Source organism: Theobroma cacao, chromosome 7 (genome assembly GCF_000208745.1).
Source record: "Theobroma cacao cultivar B97-61/B2 chromosome 7, Criollo_cocoa_genome_V2, whole genome shotgun sequence".
Taxonomy (NCBI): Eukaryota; Viridiplantae; Streptophyta; class Magnoliopsida; order Malvales; family Malvaceae; genus Theobroma; species Theobroma cacao.
In genome coordinates this window covers 10,130,933-10,152,908 of record NC_030856.1, presented here as the reverse complement: position 1 = coordinate 10,152,908, position 21,976 = coordinate 10,130,933, and the positions used below count along the sequence as shown (strand labels likewise).

The window sequence follows — 21,976 nt, the reverse complement described above, 5'->3', positions numbered from 1 at the left end:
TATATATATATATATGTATATTCTAATATTAGCAGTCAAATGATCCCTATCTTATATACATACATACATACATACATACAAAAACACAGGCAATGTTCTTGAAAACATTGTAAACCAATTTCTTACTATCATTGCTTCTAAAAGCAATGTTTCCCTTTGTTAAGCACTTGAATATTGTCTATATGGGGATGGGGTTTAGGTTATAATCTTTAAGATCCAATCAAAATTAATTGAGTTATAATAAAATAATAATCGAAAATGATTTATCTCCATGATATCAATTTGTTTGTATTTTTAGGTATATTTTTAAAATATTAGTATTATTTTAATTTTTCTCGTACGATATCGTATGATTTTGTTTTTCTCAAGAACCGTCCATGGACCTTTTCGTTCCAATTAACAGGTAACTTTTATTTCTCTAAGGGGTTTAGGATGTTAATTTTTCTTAATAAAATTATCAAAATACTCTTAATCTAAATTTAGTTTGTTTATTCTCACTTAATAGTATTTTTATAAATGTGTACTTAACATGTGAAAAACCCAAAACTTAAAAATGTTAATTTAAATTTAAATTGATCTTATAAAAACCTCAAAGGCTTGTAACTTGAACAGAAAATTTAAAATTAACTCGAATAATTTGATTACCATCTCTAGAATTATTTAAAAAGCTCAAAGTTCGTCTTGTAAAATAAAATAGACAGAAATAGAAAAAAAATGCTTGATTTTCTCATTTAATCATAGGTCCACATGACATATAATATTTATATAAAAATATTTTAGCTTCTGTAATTTATCAAATTAATGGATTTGGTCTTTATATAATAATTTATAAAAACTAAAGTCTCTATATTTTTTAACATTGATAATGTTATCCTATTTGTTAATAGTATTAAAGTTTTTTTATTAATTTATATTGATATGAAAATTGTTTAACTAATGTGACGTTGAATATGATGAAATGGTATTTTCGATTTATTTCACAACATTCTATTTCATTGTTTTAAATTATGGAGCACATAATTCAATTATTTTCTGTCACACAATGTTTTTTTTTCTTAAATCCCATAAATCTATTTGCATTTTTAATATGTTTCTTTTCAATCTTGTTTTAAACCATTAATTTCATGTCTGCACTTATAAATTCATGTCAGTGCTTAGTAACATCATATCAGCACTATTATTGCATCATTCGTGAAATGTCATTTTATCATTACTATGTCATTAGATTCAATGTCGCATTAATAAGAAAACATTACATCAACACAGTCAAATGCCATATCAATATAAATAACAAAAAAATTTTAACATATTGGATTAACATTATCAATTTTAAAAATATAAAGATTTAATTTTTATAAATTATTATATAGAGATTAAATTTATCGCTTTTTGATAAAGTATCGGAAGTAATTACATAATTTAACTAAAATTCTTTTATTTTTGTAATAATAAAAGTCTGGACTTATAGACTAGGTCTGAGCTATCTCTCCAAAGCCCAAACCCAAGTGAGGCTTAGCCCAAGGCCCAAGGATAATAATAAAATTGCGCTTTTCTCCCCACGAAATTCCCTCTTCCTTTTCCCTCTCTTGTTGCTCGCTGTCACATCTTTAACCTTTTCAGCTTTCAGTTCACTGCCTCGCAAGCCGTGTCGCTCGATCAAAGGCAAGTTAAATTTGTTTCTTTTCTTTTTATGGGTCGATGTCTATTTCTTCATGTTATTTCTTTTGATTTCTTGAACTGGGTTTGGTTTTCTAATTATAAACAATTCAAAATTTAAAGCAAGTTTACTTTTTTTTTTAGTCTGTGTGTGTGTCCTGTTATTTCTTATTGAATTGCAAATTGTTCATGATTTTTGGTCGAATAGATTGCCTGGTTTATTCCAAGTTTGATCATAGTTTCACTACATATATATAGGTTCTAAAAAATGGGTTCCTAAATTCATTATGAAATTCATCCTACAATTGTATGAAAACCAGCTTGGATAACGGTAGTTGCAATAGCGTAAATCTATCTTAATTTAGTTTCCAACTATAATCTACTTCGAATTTTCAAATTAGTGAAAGTAATTTTCTGTTCTTTATTTAATATTTTGCAGTCTGTGAAATAAAGAAAATTTTACTGTCGTCCACCTGAGGATACCTTGACTGTTTTTGTTTCTTTGACTTACTGGTAGGAACTAAAACTGAGTCAATAACTGAGTTTCATCTAGTTTTGGAACTTGTTATTTGTGCTTTGTCAAATCAGTGTGCCTGTTCACTCTCGAAGATAGTTGCTACAACACTTCTTTAGGAATTTTAACCTGTGAAGTTTTTTCTTATGTAATCGGGAATAACATGGTATGCATCCTTTGATTTTTATATTTGGTCTTCTTCATTTGTGCATCTTTCATATCAATAGTTGATGTTTTCAATCGCTTACTGTTGCCAATTGCCAACCATCTGAAATAACTTTTCATGTTCTTGTTTTCAGTGATGGCCTAAATTTCTTTATAGTCTAAAGGTTTAGTGTTATAGCTGTTAAATTCTTTTTTTTTTTTTTATTTCGTGCAGGGCAGATGATACTTAATGCATTAGGGACTTGGACTGATGCCACTTTTAATTTGTGCTGTCGACAGATCATAACTATTAGTTAAAACTTAGGTAGCTGGGACATTGAAAGATTTTAATGGCAGGCAATGGCCTGCCATCTCTGGGTCGTGTAAAGCTTACTGATCTCATACCCTCTGAAGGCCTTCCTTCAGACTCATACAAGCTATCAGTTTCTACTTTGTCACAGTCATTTGCTCAATATTGTGCTGCCATCATTCAGTTTCCAGCTAGTGATGGAGCTCTTTTAAGATCTGGTTTAGATTCTGCTCGCCTTTACTTCCAACAAAGGGCGGCATACCCATCTGCAGACATGATTCACTCTAATGATTCTCGTGAGTGGTGTAAAACGTCTGGTTACTATGCTGATCCCCAACTATGGCAGGAAACTTATGATTACAGACCAGGCTTAACTCCTACAGAGCCAAGCAATGGAATGGAGTTTCCTCCAGGTGGGTTGCCTGACATATTTGCCTTGCTTGGTAAGGCAGCTCGAGATATACTGGATGCCATCAGCTATTACTTGAACTTGCGCAGCTCTCCATTTACTGAAATACTTGATAACATACCCTTGAGAAGCCGGGAAATATCTTCTTCTGTATTATCCGTTTGCTGTCATGCAAGGCCTTCTTTTCAGGGGGCGCAACACCACAATCTGACAGCACAGGATGATGGCCAATTGATCATGTACCCTGACCATGAGCACCAGGTTGATAAATGCTTAATATCTGTTGTAAAGTCAGATAAGGCTGGTTTGCATGTAAGAGATTTTCATGGTCGGTGGATTCTTGTAGATGGGGACCTGGGTCCTCAAGAAGCCGTTGTTTATCCTGGACTTGCACTTTATCAAGCAACAGCAGGTTATGTCAATCCTGCACTGCATAGGACAGAGATTAATAATATGCCGGGTAACCTGTATGGGCGATGCTCTTTGGCTTTCAAACTCATGCCCAAATCTATGACCAGTCTCAGTTGCTCAGAGATGAGAGCAGCTGGTCATGGAGTTGAAGCTCAGTTCCAGCTTCCAGTACCAGTGGATGACTTCATGCAAAGATCTCACCCAACAGATCATCTCTTTAATAGAAACACATTCCAGAGTTTCAATTTCCCCACAGCCCAAGATGGTAAGCAGTATTTTTTAACTACACGTGGCATTTTCTTATATTTGTTTTGCCCCCAGGAAATAAATAAATGACAGGAAAAAATATAGTCGGTGGTTTTGAGCTTCTGCTTAAGCAGTTGATTCTCATTGAACAATTAGTTTGGTGAACTTGCAGTATTAAGTTGTTGCCATCCTGAATGATTCTGCTTGTTTTTTCTTCTCATCAGATTTTAATTGTGAAATTTCCTTTTGATCCTTTTTTCCCTCTCCAACTCATTTGGGCAGACTGTTATGTATTTGTTAGTTAGCAGGTGGTATTACAGATATCTTAAGATTGGATCAAAAATGCTTAAGCTGCTTATTTTTTAAATGTGTTTATGACTTGTATCACAGACTTTTGTCATTAGGAGGCAGGCCATTTGTTTTCACTGAAGCTTTTGCTTCTCAATACTTGAAAATTTGAAATGCATGGTAGGAAAAATATTTTCAACATTGTCTGACTTGTTCTTCAAGTGTAGAGCAATATTAATTATGTCAAGAAATGTGTGGAATGTTAGTGATAAGATTGTCTTTAGCTAGTTCCATGTTAGTTGGACCAACCTGGGTTGGGATTATTGTTGAATTAACATTTTTACTCCAAAGTAATAAAAAAAAAAAAAACAAAAGAAAGAAAGGGATATCAACTTTTTAATCTAAACAATGATTTTCTTCTGTTTGGTTTGTTGAATCATCTTGATGGGGATTATCCTTGTTATTTCTCTGTCCAAGTAGCTTTATTGAGAAGTTCTTAACAGCAGGTCCTTGGATCAATGAAATGCTGGTACAGGATCTATGAAGCCCTTGATGAGAAGGAGGAAGAATAATACAAGATGCAAACCTCTGCCTCCTTCCAAAAGGTTACGGCTTGAGGCCCAAAGAGTGCTTAAGGAACGAGTTCAGGAAATTGCAGATAAGAAGGGCATCAAACTAAGGTTTTGTAACCTAAAAGAGTGTGAGAATCACATTCATGCACTAGATAGCCCTTGTGCCAATATTAGAATGGAGATTGGGTGGCCACATGGAGTGCCATTTGTTCATCCCCATGATCTACCTAATAAGGCAAAGATTGGTTTTCTTGAAGCATATGAACCTGGTTGGACGGCAACTCATGATATGGAATTAAGCCTGACGGAACCTGGACAGGCCAGTCAACAGTCAGCAAACTGTAACTGTAAATCTCTTGTTCATTTTCTTTCTTGTACAAGCATTGATCAAATGCAATTTAGTTTCTTTTTCTTACCAGTAATCACACACTCAACACTTAACACTGAAAAATTTGCTGGATTATCCAGAGTATTTTGAATGAACTGTTGAATGCAAAATTGTTTGCACTGACTATGAATTTATTTAGCACAGAGCTATCAAGAGTTAAGAGCATTGGATGTTGCACTTAACTGGGTTACATTGATTCCCCAATTAATTTGAAGTACTGTTTTTTTCCTTGACCCCTTCTTATGGCAATCTTTTTATTCATTCGTTTTTGTTTGAACACAAATATCATTGAAGTAGTGGCATTGTTGGCTGATTTCGTTCTGGCGATTTTTGTCATAACTCATAGTGCATGATGATGCAATGTGTTGCAAGCATAATTTGTATAGTAAAATGCTCTAGTAATCATTGGTTTCTTTTTCGTTAATGTCAAACCCCATTACATGGAGATTACCAATCAAATAATTGTTTCTTCAAATATTTTCTAGCACCTTTTCCCCATTATATTTTTTTGCGTCTTAAAAACATAGTGAACTTTATTGATTCTCTTCTGCTTTTCCCCTCACTGGTCCTATGACTTCTGAATGCTATTAACAGAGTGAATTTTACATTTTGTCTGCAGGAATCACTATGCAGTTTCCCATGTGCAATTATCCTCAATTGGCTTGTTACCGATTGGTTTACAAGATCTCAACTTGGTGGTTTTTGTCCTCATTATCCTACCCTCAGTCCAGGTCATAAGCTGCTCTACTGAAATCCTGTATGTTCCTGAATTGATTTGTAATTCACTGGCCAATTCTCACAGAAGGCATATGTTACTACACATGTCTGCAAACGAATGAACATTGTCTGCGAAAATCACTTGGAATTCTAATGCTACCATCATCATGAACATGAGTTGTTTTGCCGAAATCCCAGTCCTTCATGAACTGAACTGGATTTCACTGTTCAATTACCAAACAAGACAACGTCACTGTGCATGTCTGTAAACGAATCAATACATTGTCTGTAAATAGGCAGTTTTAGGAATATTCACTCTTTGGCCTTAAGGTTCTTTCTTGGTCATTTCATTTTGATGTTTTAAGTTCTCTCCAAGTTCCAGGTATCATTTTATAGAGAAGAAATGGAGGAATAACAGGGATCATCCCAGTTTGATGACTTGCAGGAAGGTTGCTGATTTATTTCTGCACAATAATGGGAGTTGGTGCAATTTTTAGAGATGGAAATCTGCTTCAGTCATGGAAAGCGTTAATCATATAACTAAAGTATTGGTTGCTAGAATTTAGGAGAGAATGGAACCGGTGACTTAGCATTTTGGTCAAGGAATATCCCTTTTTTTTTTTCAAAAATTATTTAAAAAAGGCCTATGGTATACTCTTGTGCCTGCTATGCTGCCCCAATCAGTTGGTTGTGGAGTCTCTTTTCCACCCATATAAATCATAATCTTGTAATTCCCATTTCTACCCTGCACTAGGACAAGTTTCTTTCTCTGCTAGGAATGTACTTAAATTATCCTCTTTTATATGACATCCGCCAGTTTTGAAAGTGCATCTGATTGCTCGGCAGATAATTGTATATGTGAAGAGCTTGGCACTTTGAACTTTGTGGACACTGCTTGGGGGTTTTCCATGCACCAATTCATGTGAATGGAGATTAAGGGCTTGGCACTGGTTAAAGATTCAGGTCCACTTGATTGCTTTTCAATACATCTTGAATCATTTTTATATATGTGGAATTAATTATCTCAACCTGTCAGTTTGTGATACAGTTGTTGGGGGATGAAGCAGCTTTTGCATATTCATCTCTGATATTGTTTGGTGCATGGAGCAAAGTGCTTGGTTATAACAAATGAAACTTCATTAGTCTTTTTACTTTCTCCAATTGCTGTCTACTTGGAAGCTCCCGCTTGGAGAAAAAACCACAAATATTCAATGCATGGATTTTGGTTGGCATATAAAGATTTGTTTGATTGTAAATGGCCAGTATAGCAATATCAAGCTAAATATGGATGAGATTTTACATTGAAGAAAGGCGCCAGTTCCTCCTTCCTAACATCCCCAAAGATCTGAAAATGCTCGTTTGACATTCATCAATGGAAACTTAAGATGGATGTGCCTTGGGAGCCTAATGATTCCAACAATAATTCAAAATTTAACCTCTGGACTATAACTCACACGTAGAGTTATGCACCACAAGACAAAAAGAAAGTAATGAGAATCCGAGTTAGAACTGATCAAGCCTGACGGCATAACTGCTTGCTGCTGTTACATCTACAAGCCCTATTAAGGAAATAATTAAGGGCATCATCCGGAAAAATACAAGCAAAACATATAATAGTGCTGATGCCAACTATTCCAAGTGATTAGTGAAAGATACATACCAGTGATGAAACTGCGCCCCCTGCAGTTCCTGATCCAGCCTCCCTGCAAGGATTGAGGTGATGAGCATGTGGTGCTAACTGAACCTGGAGAGGATAAACACCTCCAACCATGGTGTTCTGTCTGCCAGTGCTTTTGGTTCCTTCAGAATTAGTCACTTTCAACTGTGAAATGGTTGTTGGTTTTCAGAAGGCAGCTCAATTAGTGTTGCATTACCATAAAACTCTTCCAAATTGTAAAAAGCTCGTTGTTGAGGAAGGAATATGTGAATAACCACATCACCTGGAATCGAGACAGGAAGAAACATTTCAAATGTCAACAATTACGATATTGGCTTGATTGAATTGGCATGACATTTCATCTCTAACTTGCAATTTGCCTTCTGTTCATAGTCATATGCCAATTTACAATAAAAATACATGCGCCAATGGATTGTCACAATTGATTACTAACCAAAGTCTAAAAGTGTCCATGAGTTTGGTTTTGTATCTCCAGATGAAATTTTTCCATACTTCTTCTCAGCCAAATCTCTTATTTTAGATCTACATTGCAACTTGGAAGAAAAGCAATAAGCTCAAGAACTGCTGCAATGCATACTATAAACAATTTCCACAAAGGGACAAAAAAACATGTCAAAGTTGAAGTGCATACCCAATAGCATCAATCTGAGGGCGAGAAAATGCCGTGGCAATGATGAAAAACCGAGTCCAATACACAAGAGGCTTCACAAAGAGGACCCTTATATCTGCAGCCTTCACGTCACTTGCCACCTTGGCCATTGCCACAGCAACTACAGATATAGCAGGAATCCATGAGCTGATGCAAGCTTAAACCAAAGCCACTTAAGTTTATGCTACAGAGGGTGTATGGTTTTATTTTACCTTCTTGTAAGTTGTTTGTAAAGATTTTGCACATGTTAATACCTTGATTACCAAAAAATTTAATACCTAAACAAAAGTTTATGTCTGAATCACCATTTACTGCTAATAACATGTTAATGCCTTAAATGTAGGACCAAACAGAATCATGTGAAGATTCTTCATAAGTAATATGGCAAGTGTGGCATTTTTACAAGTAAATGTCTTCTTTCCCATGCCTGCTGTCGTATCTGAATTTCTTCAAAAGAAGAAAACTCATTTGGGAGAAGGGAAATTTCAAGAGGGTCCTTTATTTTTCAGCCTTTAGTTTGCAGGTGACAGATGAGTGAGGAGCATTAACTCCATACAACTAAGTGGAAGCTTGAGCTCATAATAGCAATATGGTATACGAGATGCACGGCTAAGGCACTTGCAAGAATTGCACTGATCTGGATGCACAAGAGAATCATGCATGTCAAGGTACAAGCAGATTTTAGCTATTTGAGACAGTATCAGGGCCTGCATAATGAATTGTGTAAAGCAATTTCTTTATATAAACCTTCAGAGGATCACATGATTTCCTTCTTAATTTCCCAATAATTTACAAGCAACCTAAAACTGAAACTAAAGGAAGAAAATCATGCTTCCCTTTGGATTTATCCAATGCAAAATAGTTGGCAGTCATAGCCACAGGGGAAACTTAAAGGCTTCCATATTTAAGGCATACCAGACATCAGATAAAGCCAGACTTGGTGAGTCAATGTCAAAACTAAAAGGCATTACAGTGGCCCTTTATCACAAGTGATAAGCCATGATAAAGTTGACAGCAGTAAAATCTCCCTCTCAACCTATACCTAAGGCTAAAAGATTATAGGGCCTTTAATTTAAAGGGCAGGAAGGTCAAGAAATGAGGAATTTTGATGGAACCATCTTTATTAGTTACAAAGACAGGCTGTAGACACAAGATATATAAAAACAAAGTCCAAACATATAACTATAGGCAAGCCAGTGGAGGCAGAGCAATCCTCATTTTACAATGACTACAATATACAAGTATAAAGGCAATTATTCACAAGGGGACATGACCGTCAAGCATGGAATTTATCATCTTTGAGGACTAAGTTGATATCAATCTAATCATAAAATAAAGCCTAAAATAGTAGTTGAAGGTGTTAACATCATATAGATTTCTACTGCTTGTAAGTACCGTGCTTCTAGCTAACTGTCAGATGAACTTACATGATAAGCTTTCAGCATCATCATCAAGCTCAGCGCTTGGAGACTTTTGGTCATTCTTCCTGAGTACTACTTTTCCATACTTTTTCAGCAAATCATCGAGAATCTCATCAGTGTCTTCATTTGCATTCTGCAAAAGTTATCAGTATGTTAAGACGCAGCATTTGAGGAAACAAAAGAACTTGGTTTCAGGATGTCTGCCTATACAGAAGAGATATCACCTTAGGATTACATAAACATGTCCACAAGATATAAGCCATTAGCAGCAACTCAATTAATGAGTGACAAGATTATTGTATCCAAACGTTTTGCTTTTTTTACTTCTAAAAGCAAAAAGCAAGTAGCAAAAAAGAAAGCTTAACTTCTTGCTTTAGTATACAACTAGGAGAAATCGCCAATACACAGTCAAATCTCCTCATATCCTCAAAATTCACTTGAAATATACAAAATTTAAAACTTAAATTTCCAAGATAGAAGCTTTAAAACTGTGACATAAGCTTGCGACATGCTTACTTTTCAGTACTATGATTTTTACACTATTAGTCAAAAGTAAACAAAAGGAGAAATAGGATGATACCGAGAGAAAGGAATCGTCAGCTTCTTTGCCATAAGCATGAAATGGAGGCAGCAACCCTCCTCTTGGGTTGAAATTCAAGGTTTTGGTTCTGTAGCTTAGCAAATGGAGCTCATTAAGGCAAAACCATCGAAAATTCTTTCTTGGTTTTTGAAAGAGCTTCGATTCGTGAGGTTCCCACCGCCGGAGCTGGCCAGAGAGCATATTGCCGCCGATGGATAGAGTCGCTGTTGACACTGCCATTTTTGTGCTTCTCCGTTTCTGATAAGAGTGAGAGGGAATTGTAAAGATACTCTTTAAGCGGGTCAATTTCAAGTGTGCACGTAAGATATTTGACATTACATATATTTTTTAAGGATTGAAATTTTTATATGTTTTAATAAATAGTAAGATATTTTCAATTAAATTTTAAATTTCAATAAAACATAAAATCAAATTATTAGATTGTTGGTAAATGCCTTTGAGCCAATTGAATTAATTAAGAAATATAGATTGTCATTTTAATACATACTTAATCGCATAACTATATGTGATAGAGGTTTTTCTTCATGTTAGTACAATAATAAGGAGTTATTAAGTATTAATTGGATGAAACTCATGCATCATAAAAACCTTGTAAGAGAATTGCAAAGTTGTTATAATTATGAGATCACTATACATCAAAGTTATGTTCCTAAAATTGTTCATAGTCATTCTATTGTCAAGATAAGACATTGACAATACTCAAAGATAGGTACATATTAAGCTTCTTTACTTGGAAAGTAAGCAATCGATCTCATAGATTGAAGTATATAGGATACTTGAAGATAACATATAGGTGCTTGGTAAAGAACAAGTTCACTGAACATGTTACAATTATGAGATCACTATACATTAAAGTCATATTCTTAAAATTGTTCCTAGTCATTGTAATGTCAAAACAGGGTATTGACACTGCTTAAAGATTAACACATGTTAAGCCCACTTACTTGGGAAGTAAGCAATCGATCTCATAAATTGAAGCATATGGGATACTTAAGGATAACATGTAGGTGCTTGTTAAAGAATAAATTCACTAAACATGACCTACTATGAGGACTCCATTTGGTATTTTACTAAAGTGTCTATGGAATATATTCTCATGTGATAGTCGTGTAACTAATCCTTGAACTTGAGGCATTAGGTCATCTTGTATGGGGAATGATATACTTTGATTTCGATTTTACGAGTTTGGAGGTGACCAGATGCCTAAACAGGGTGTTCTTAGGTATGCCATGAAGCATGCGAAGATGAATGAATGGTCAAGAGAAGATTCATTACCCCAAGTGATATGAGGGGATGTATCTCACTTATTCTCAATTCTTGATTAACTTGTATAAAGTCTTTAGCCAAAACATAATGAATTTGAAGAAAGTTAGTTTCTTAAATTCATAAGATTGGTCATGAATTATGAGAACTAATATATAATGTTATAAGTAGACACTAAGCCATGCTTTATGACATATTCGGGATATTTGATCAAAGGACCGTATTGCATTGAGAGGTTATCACTGAAGGGCTTTGTCAAATTCTTTAATTGACTTTCTAACATTTGGGGTGGTCATGATGTATTGCTAGATACAGTTCATGATCTATAAATATAAATCAATTATCAAATTAATACTTGATTATGATTTATATTTATTACCAATATGTTAGAGGCCTAATGGGTCACATACATTAAGTGACATGATTGAGATTAAATAAGAATAATTAATTAAGTTGAATTTAATTAGAACAGATCAAAATAAAGTGAGAAATTAATTAAGTTCACAAGGACTTAATTGAATTAAAATACAACTGTTGTATCTAAAGTTACAACTTAGTTTGGTTATATAAATATGTCATGTTAGCAAATTAAAACTTTAAGCCTCTAGCTATTTCTCAGCCATTTCATAAAATAAGAAAAGAAAAATAGTTTTCATTGTCTGAAAAAATAAGATTCGGTAAGAATTTTTGATCTTTTTGTTTTAGAAACAAAACTTGCTAGCATAAGTAAAATCCTACCTTTGAGAAAGTATTATTTAGTCACTGTATGGATTACTGTTATACGCCAAACACTTGAATGGCTGAAGATTTGACAAATCCTAAAAGTGAAAAAGCAAAGATTTTGGTTGTAGGATTTTAAACCATTTTATTCTCTTTTCAGGGATTCTTACTTCATTACAAACGTTTTTTTTATTAAATTAGCTCCTGATTACAATATCCAGAGCAATGTATGTAGCTTTTAAACTTATGAATGTTTATTATTAATTTGAAATTACACAAAAAATACAAAAATTGATTCTGTAAGATTCGTCTGTTTCTCTAATTAAATACTAGTTTATTATTTCGCTACGTTATATTTTTAATTTTTTAATTATTTTCATGTTTAAGTACGGAGTCGAATCCTAGCTGTAAATTAAATATAAATTGTATCTAAAGATATAAAANGTATCTAAAGATATAAAAGGGTAATATATATATATATTATATATAAAAGAAAATATTTATTCATATAAGTGTAAAACTAATTAAGTTTTACATTAATTCATATCATTTTATACTATTTATTTTTTATTGATTCAACTATTAGATTTCATACTTTATACACGTAGAATCATGCATTATAAACTTAAGTTAATTGAAAATGTATTATTATTTGTTTGATATATATATATATATAATTTCATTTGTTAAATATTTATTGAAAAAATAATATGTTGATCGATGTGTATATTAAAATGATTTAAAAATTTGCGTGCATGATAGAATGAATAAGTTGTTAAATGTAATGGTTGATTGTTAAAATATTAATTATACATAAAATTATAGTAAATAGATCTCTTTTTTCTCTATATATATTATATTATATTATATTATATTGTATTTAGTATGTTTTCTTAATTGAGTTTAAAAAAGCAATAATTCAGTAGATTAGGTGATTTCGAGTTTGTTTAGGTAAAATGTGGTTTTCTTTCAATATTAAGATCACCATATTATGACAATAATCCTATTATTGGTATTATAAGATCACCATAGTTAGTATTATTTTATTTAGTATCATTAATTATTGGGATTAGACATATTAAAATCAAACGTCATTTTATTAAAAAAATAAAAAAGATAATCATGTTTTAAAAGTCAATAATTTATTAATTTTAATATTCTCTATGAACATAATAATTTGTGAAAACATTAATATTATATTTCTTATAATAAGTTAACAATGGTATATATTTATTGTTGGCAAATTAACTTTTAATCTTTTAATTAGATGAAAAAAAATCTTTGAATGGAAAAATGAATGTAATTTATCAAATAATAATAAATTTGCTACCGAAACAAAAATTATATACATAACCAAAGAAAAAAAAAAGGAAAAAAGATCTAATATCATTTGAGTTGATTTACAAAGAAGATTGAAAGAGTTTAATTTTTTGTGTAAAAATTATTTTTATTTTATTAGGAAGTAAGTTAATTGATTTTACAAATCACCACATTTTCGTAAAAAAATGTTTTTCTTTTTCCTTTTTTTGAAAGGCAAGTAAGTATAATTATATTCATAAGTTGAACAAGGGTGTGAGTCCCTGTACAAAATCAAGCACCGTAACATGACAACATTTAAAAACACAAGGGCTGTGGTCATCAACCACTTGACAATGTATCAAGAAAGGTTGATCAAACAAAAGCAAGCAAAATGAACCCTATACAAAACAACTAGGTTAGCTCATCTCGTGCACATGATGTTCACCTAGGGTCAACAAAACAAAAGAATTCAAAAAAAGGATGGGTTTCAATATCACAGTAGATCATCAAAACATCAAAGCAATTTGCAGACTACACTTACGGCTCCCCATTAGTGAGCATTAGCATTTCATTACCACTTACTGCATCGAGGTTAATCCATAGGAATTCCTATGTTCGTTGCACACCTCTTTTAGCAAGCTAGTTAGTAGCATCATTAGTAAACCTTGGCACATGTAGTACCTGCCAAGATAGAGTTTTCTCAAGTGTTTTGATGATTAGGATAGTGATGTCGAAGTTTCCATGGAACCTTGTTAGGACATTGAATCTAGGCAACTACATTTGTAAAATCACATTCGAGGATGAGATGGTGTGATCGGGACCATTTAGAGGCTACAAAAAGAAGAACAACTTTTCTGGCAATAAGAACTTTCGCAATATTAGAGTTAGCATGTCCAATAGATTTGGAGAAAATGAGAAAGAGTCACCATTGACGTTCCTCAAGATACCATCGATTCCAACTGCACCAAGATTTCCTTGGGAGGCATCATCAGTATTGAGCTTAAGAAAACCGACTTAAGGTTTTTCCCATTTTTTTTGGTAGTTCATTTATATTAAAAGTCTGAAAGAACCTTAGTTCTCCAGCAAAGAGATTTTGCAAGGCATACCCCTTACAAAAGAACATTGAGGTATGCCATAACAAAATCACACAAGAACAAACACCTGAACATAAGCCAGCAAAACCCCTACACAAACCCATTCCCCACACAAAACCAACCCCTATAGACAAAAAGGGAACAGAACTCAGGAAATACAATGTGAACTTTCACTCTCCAAGACTATTCCCAGAAATGGGCAAACACAAAAATATCCCTTCAAAAAAAAAAAAAAGGAGAGCTTGCAATAGGAATCAATAGGTAATTTAACTACTACTTCAATTATGATAGAACCCTTATGCTCATCTCCCCAAACTATGAACAACTTTATTTCTCTCCCTATACTAGATTTTGCAAGAATATCAACTTGTTGGTTTGCCTCCCTCAATGTGTGTTTGACTTCCCATTTTTTCATTCTTTTTTTTTAGAGTTTCAATATGAAGAACTCACTTTCTTAACCTCCATAGTGTTAAATCCGATGTCTTAACCCATTTTACAACATTAGAGGAATCATTTTCCACAATTAGTATGTGTGTTTCAGCCCATTGTGATGTTGCAAATCTCAAAAAAACCTTTCTAACAATAAGCATCTCTACAAGATTTGAATCACGCACTCCTATGGATTTGGAAAATACCATTTTAAATTCTCTAATTGAATTCTTTAAGATTCCCCCTATCCCCGCTTTTCCCGGGCACCCATTTGTAGCCCCATCCACATTGAACTTCATTGCTTCTTCAACTGGTGTATCCCATTGTACCTCAAGTCTATTTTTCTTTTGTTTTACTAAAAGTACTCCTAGATTTGGTGCACTAAAAGAACCCAAGACTGTACCATACTCATTTGGCCACTTAGCATTGGCTCATGTAACAATCCGTAGTTTAACCAGTATATACATTTGATTAGCATCCCAAAATTTTCCATTAAAGACAACATCGTTTCTTCATAGCCAAAGTGACCACACTAGAGCATAGAAAGCCATCTTCCATACTTTGACTTCACCTTCCTTTACCACGACCATATTCCAAGAACAAAAAAGTGTTTCCATGTCATTTGACATCACCCACACAATACCTTAATCCCTGAACCATAGTGTCTAATTGCTCCAAGTTTCAATATAGTTAATAAAAAGATGATTTATTGATTCTTGTACTTGAGTGCACAAAAGGCAAAGAGCAGTTGTGTTGTTCATTAGACCATGCCTCAGTAATTCATCTTTAGTTGCTACTTTGCCTTGCAACAGCTGCCACACGAAAACTTCAATTTTAAATGGAGCGAGATTAGATCAGATGCTCAACCACATTGTTTTTTTGTCATTCTCTCATTCAAGGTTTTGCTTACAGAAATCTTTGACAGAGTACACCCTCGAAATAGTCCCTTCCCACACTAATGTATTTGAGAGACCCTCACATAGTTGGTAATCATTCAAAACTGTCATAAAAAGCCTCCATTGCTCCTCATCCTAACCGAATAGCCTTCTTTGCAGCTGTATTTCCCATCTTCATTCACCATTTTGCAAGCTGCCATAATCCTTGACTTTTCCTTTTTTATTAGTTGCCAACGCAAACACTCGAGGAAACTTATCTTTTAAAATAATTTCCTACACCCATTCTTCAGACTATAAGTAAATGCTACTGCCATTACTCACAAGCACAAGCATGCTTAAATTGTTTGACACTTGCGAGAAAAAAAGATTAGTAGGGGAAAGAAGGGCTCTGATGTTACACCAAGTGGTGGATGTTCTTCTATTTCTCTCCACAGATGGCAGAATGCTATTAGGATCCTCGCCATTTTTTTCAATGATGAACTCCTTCCAAAAATTTGTTTTTTCTCTTCCATATCTCTATAGCCATTTTGTCAACAAAGCTCTATTTATAAGCCCAATATCAATAATCCTTAATCCCCCATTCTCCTTATAATTGCTTACCTTCCCCCATTCCAGCAAATGCATTCTTCTTTTTTTCTTTTGTTCCACTATAAAGAAATCTCCTTTGGATTTTTTCGAGTTCATTTTTAACTTCTTGAAGAGTTTGAAAAAGTGATATGTAGAAAATCGAGAGACTTTCAAGCACCGATTTAAGGACTGTAACCCTTCCACCCATGGAGAGCATCTTTGACTTCCAACCCACCAATCGTTCTTTAAACTTCTTTATAATCGGCCTCTAAGTATGAATTGATCTATTACTTGCATCAAGTGGCAGTCCCATATACACATTTGGCAACAATCCGACTTTGCTCTCTATACTTTCAGCCCATGTAGTCACATTGTCTGCTTCCACCCCAATTTCAATGAGGTTACTTTTCATAAAATTGATTTTTAAATTCGAAGATAATTGAAAACACTTCAACAATCTTTTCACATTAACCAAGTTGCTCAATCCTGGTTGATAAAGCACCATGGTGTCATCTACGAATTGAAGGTGAGATATTGACATCCCATTATTGCCAATTTTGATGTCTTCAACAAGACCCTCTTCCTCTACTTTGTGCATGACTTTGTTAAATGCTTCTACCACAATGTTAAAGAGAAATGGCAATAATGGGCAACCTTGCTTAAAACCCTTTTTCATAAGGAATGGTTTCGTTCGCACTCCATTAACAAGAACTGATACTTGAGCAATTGAAATACTCTCTCTCATACATTTTCTCCACTTTCCTTTGAAGCCCATCTTTTCCATAATAAAATCAAGAAACTCTCAATTAACATTATCGTAAGCTTTTTCAAAGTCAACTTTAAACAAAAGCCCACCTATCTCCTCTTTTTTTAACAAGTCAATTACTTCATTAGCAGTGAAGGAGCAATCAAGAATTTGCCTACCTTTGGTGAATGCAAATTGATTAATTCCTATAACTTCTCCAATAACAACCCTCAACCGGTTAGCAAGCATCTTAGTAATAATCTTGTAAATGATTCCAACTAGGCTTATTGGCTTGAACTCATTCAATAAAGTGGGATTAGATTTCTTAGGAATGATCATTATGAAAGAATTATTAATCCCCTCTTTCAATTTTCCTGTCCTATAAAACTTCTCCATATACACCATAATGTCTTCCTTAATTACCTCCCATTGATTTTTAAAAAAAATTAAGTTGAATCCGTTGTGCCCTAAGGTTTTGTTTTCGTCACAACTTCGAATAGTCTCCCATACTTCTTCCTCTGTGAACTCTCTCTCTCTATTTGACGCTGGATTATTCCCTAAGCTTGTGAAATACACAATGCAAGTACTTCAAACCCATCACACACTGTTGGTTGTAGAAATTTTTAAAGTGATTAGCAACACCCTTCTTAATTTTCTCTGAATTTTCATAAATCTTCCCTTCAATTTCAATCCTCCCCATAAAGTTACATTTCTTTCTGACCGATTCCATGGTATGAAAGTACCTGGTGTTTTTATCCCCTTCCACAATCCACTTAACACGAAATTTTTGATACCATTCCTTTTCTTGCAATCTATAAGCTTTCCACAAATCAGCTATCTTTTTCACTATTTTCATTTTAACTTCTTCTGTGTTCTCAATTTGTTGCCACTCTTCATGCAACCTTTCAAGCTCCTCTTCTAGTCTTTTAATTACCTCATTTGTATTACCCAATGTGTCCCTTTGCCATTTTTCAACACAGGTTTCAATTCCCTTAGCCTCTGCGACACCCCTTTTACTTGTGTTCCTCTCCCTCGTTGAGATTCCCAATATTTCTTGACTGTTAAGTGAAAGTTTTTTTTTTGTTGTCCATACGTTAAAAAATTTAAAGGGCTCAGTGCCCTAATCTTCCCCATCCAAACCTAGTAAAACAAACACATGATTTAACAGAAACACTGGAATGCATTTTTACAGCAAACCTTAATTCTCTAGTACCGTGTTTTCATCGATTAAAAAATCTGTCCAATCGGCTGAATGTCGTCTGCTCTCTATAGTTGCTCCATTTATATTTTCCTCCTATTAGTGGAAGATCAATTAACCCTAAATCATTAATAAAGGCATTAAAGCTTGTGGCTGTTCTATCAATGTTACCCCTCCCCATACTCTCTTCCTCGTTTCTAACTATATTAAAGTCTCCCCCTAAATACCATTCTTTTTCAAATTTTTCCATTTCGTACTTTAACCTCTTCCACAAATAATCTTCTTTCCCTTTTATCATTAGGATTATATATATTTCTAAACCAGCATTTCTTCTGAGTCTTTCCCAACATGCTTTTCAATAGAATGAAATTCTTATTCTCAATGATGTTATCAACAGCAAAGAACTCTTCTTGCCAAATAGTGATTAATCCCCTAGATAATCCCTAAGTCATTGTTGCATGCCCAACAACCTTACCTCTAACCCATAACTTCTCATATAAATTCCTTTCAACTGTTTGCATTTTAGTCTTTTGTATAAAGATCATATTAGGTTTGTATTCTTTAATCATACTCTTCACTGCATTTTTTTTTCACCCCTACCTATTCTCTTGATATTCCAAGATACTATTATCATGCCAATAAATGCCCACTATTCTCACCTATATCGTACTTGAGTACTTACTAGTCTTCATTCACTGCACTCATAGTGCTTAGGGCTCTGACAATTTCATTTTGATCAACACTAAATTCAAATCCTACTCGACTGCCTACCTTCTAAGAGGCTATTGCCTTACTCTAGTTCGTTCCATTTTGACGTTCGATGTTTGAATTTGTTACTAAAACCTACATTCCTTCTTCTAGCTCTCTCGGATGACTTTCTAACATTGCCCTAGTGACCTTCTTTATTCTACTTTTCTTCCTAATCTCTAACCCATATCTCATAGTTACACAATATTTCTTTGCTAAAGAACTTTTTTTTCTCGTTCGATCTTTCTTACCTTTTCCTACTTTCTTTCTCTTTCTTTTCACCAAGTTTACCAATTCACCCATTGTTATATTGTCATCTAGGCTTTTGCACTTCCTTCTTGAATCGTTCCCCTCTAAAATGGCCTCTAACCCTTTTACTTGACTACCTTTTTTTTTTTGTTTTTTGCTTTTGATTCTTTGTGAGAGCTGCTTCCCTCTGTTTGATCAATCTACAGTCTTCCATATCTTTTGGGCTAAAATCAGTTCTGTCACAACCTAATTTCTGGGCCATGACAGACGCAAGGGACCAATAGGCTCAGCCCACCAAGCCCAAGTAAGCCTATTTACATGATCTTATACGTTAATCCATATTCCTTTAGAATTCGAAATTCATAATGCTCAATTACAATTCCTTTGAAAACAACTCATAAAACCCAGTTATGTATTCATAATGGCATCATCAACCATTATATACATACACATAATTTGACAAGTGAATCTCAGCATTTCATAACAAATAGTCATATACAAGTAATTAGAACTTGACTGTCAGCGAAGTGACTCTGGGCATGGTTGCTAACATTTAGTGTTACGTTAAACCTATCGAGCAATGTATAGGGAGAAGCACCTCGTCCTAGGATCCAATCACCTTTAACTTAGGAAACCTAAAACATGAATTTTAAAAACGTTAGTACAAACTCAGTGAGTGAACATAGGAAGGGAACAAGCAATGTTAAGGAAGCTTAGAAATCATGATGCACTTAAGTTTGAAAACAATACAACTTAGTTCAAGTTCTTATTAAAATCCTTCAATTTAACCCCTGATTATTAAATCATTTAATGATGAAGGAACCATATTCAACATGAAATTGGAAAGAGAGGAAATTTTCAACAATCATCCAAGCAAGGCAGTATAAACAGAATGTTTCTTGCTGCAATAAAATCAATTCACAAGTAAATGGGAAATTTTCAAGATTCATCATGCCATATAATCACATATTATAATCATAATCTTTCTATTGTATATACATATACTTAAGCATATATCAACTAATATATCACCACATCTCATCCAGCTCCTATGCATCCCCCCACATCGTGCACATAGCCGGACATCCCATCTCACCTAGCTCATGTGCATCCCCCCACATCGTGCACATAGTCGGAGTCATCGTGTGCATCCCCCCACATCGTGCACAAAATAATGCCATCGTGTACATCTCCCCACATCATGCACACGGGCAGTGTCACCATTCATCTCCCTCACCACTGTCATCACCGGCAAATGCACCTCACCCCGCACATGCACGGTTGCATTTGTCACACAATGGTACCATTTATGACATAGTATATATATACATATACATCCACATTACACATAAACATATGAATTCATCACACTATCCATTTCATAACATAAAACATTTCATAAAGGCTTGTTCTCATGCAATTTGTTGAAGAAAAACCAATAAAACGTTTTAGAGAATTCAATCACACATAAACGTGTATATCCCAAAACATTTTAATGCAAGTTCACTCATCTGGCAACAACGAGATATTAAGTTGCTATTTGTTCGGAGGTGTCTCTAACTATTTTCACTAGCCGATCGCTCGTCACGCTACCACGGTACTCTAACCTTATCTTTGCACTTCTTAACAATAATATGAATTCAACATATTTAATTATATACGTATACGAGCAGCACTTCAATCAATTAATCCTTACTCAAATTTATATTTTTCATCCTATCATGAAACCATTTTCAATTAACTCACATCTTAATACATTTTTACTAAAATTACTTATATCCATTGCTTACGTAATTCCTTAAATTATATTACCGACAACTTAATTATGATGTCACGTGTCTACTTCAACCTTCATAAATAATTTTCACCCAAATCCATCTTATATTCCCACACATAATCTACATATATGGCAGCAACAATCATTCTCACTCTCACTCGATTATTTCCTAGTTTACATGCATTGTTATCTATCTAACTTTCAATACTTTGTTTCTCAATCCTCCATCCACAATATTCCTTTTTCATTTCTTTCAAACAACATGCCATACAATCTTAATAATTTTCAACTAGCTTAGGCAAATAAATCCTTTCAACAACCATAATTCCTCACAATATTCAACTAACTGTTGGCTTAAAAACATAGTGTTAAGCTTACCGTTTTCCTTTTTCACTTTGAGTCTTTCATGTACCCATGGGTTTATTGGCTTACATGTTACCAATTTTTCTCCAATCAAGCCAATCTTTGCCGCGACAAGATATTTCTCTAAGTCACTAACTCATTTTCAAAGACTACTCAAGCCAAAAACAATAATTCTTATCATTCCTTGCTTGAATCACCAAAACCAAGCTTTTTCTTCCTTTCTCTCTTTTTCTTTCTTCTCCTCCTAGGGTTTTGGTGTGCTGGAAATTAGGGTTAAAGGCTGTAAATTTAATGCTCAAGAAGTTTGGAGAAGAAAGGAAAAGAAAACACAGAAAGGAAAGTGAAGAAAACTTGATTTCATGGTGGATAAAGAGAAAATGGCATGGAAGCTTCAAGAATGGTGTGGAGCATGGATGAAGAAGAAGAAAAATTTGTTGGGGGAAAGGATAAGGTTGGTCTTGGCCCAAAAAAATCAGAGTCAAAGCTTCCTTTGGAAGTTTTAACCAAACTTCTCATAAAATTACCGTTTTACCCTTTTTTGTTTCCTTCCATTTTAATTTAGTCCTCCCAACACTCATTTAACTCCAATTTCCTTCTATTATCTTCTCCTACACATGCGCAAACA

At 34.0% G+C, this 21,976-nt stretch overlaps 2 protein-coding genes across 3 annotated transcripts; one reads left to right on the top strand and one right to left on the bottom strand.

The window, feature by feature from the left end:
- LOC18594585 lies at nucleotides 1,569-6,322 on the top strand. Its single transcript, XM_007022194.2, has 4 exons — nucleotides 1,569-1,662; nucleotides 2,550-3,709; nucleotides 4,514-4,897; nucleotides 5,558-6,322. Coding segments are annotated over exons 2-4 (1,431 nt in total). The 5' UTR covers nucleotides 1,569-1,662; nucleotides 2,550-2,664; the 3' UTR covers nucleotides 5,560-6,322.
- Nucleotides 7,031-10,298, bottom strand: LOC18594584 (protein Iojap, chloroplastic). 2 transcript variants are annotated; one of them, XR_001928869.1, is made up of 6 exons: nucleotides 9,984-10,298; nucleotides 9,410-9,536; nucleotides 7,965-8,103; nucleotides 7,767-7,855; nucleotides 7,316-7,595; nucleotides 7,031-7,214 (listed from the first exon to the last, which is right to left on the bottom strand). XR_001928869.1 is itself a non-coding variant. In XM_007022190.2 (5 exons), exons 1-5 carry the CDS (start codon nucleotides 10,221-10,223, stop codon nucleotides 7,474-7,476), a joined length of 717 nt encoding a protein of 238 aa, XP_007022252.2. In that variant the 5' UTR covers nucleotides 10,224-10,298; the 3' UTR covers nucleotides 7,044-7,473. The 2 variants fall into 2 exon arrangements, 1 of the variants encoding a protein (XP_007022252.2); XM_007022190.2 differs by having other exon boundaries at nucleotides 7,044-7,595.

What these genes read in the sequence shown, in the direction of transcription:
- LOC18594585 (XM_007022194.2), top strand. Translation starts at nt 2,665, where the DNA reads ATGGCAGGCAATGGCCTGCCATCTCTGGGTCGTGTAAAGCTTACTGAT. An exon ending in TTTCCCCACAGCCCAAGATG is followed by an intron (nt 3,710 to 4,513) that starts GTAAGCAGTATT and finishes ATGCTGGTACAG; the next exon opens with GATCTATGAAGCCCTTGATG.
- LOC18594584 (XM_007022190.2), bottom strand. Translation starts at nt 10,223, where the DNA reads ATGGCAGTGTCAACAGCGACTCTATCCATCGGCGGCAATATGCTCTCT. An exon ending in TGATGCTGAAAGCTTATCAT is followed by an intron (nt 8,104 to 9,409) that starts GTAAGTTCATCT and finishes CTATATCTGTAG; the next exon opens with TTGCTGTGGCAATGGCCAAG. An exon ending in ATGGACACTTTTAGACTTTG is followed by an intron (nt 7,596 to 7,766) that starts GTTAGTAATCAA and finishes TCTCGATTCCAG; the next exon opens with GTGATGTGGTTATTCACATA.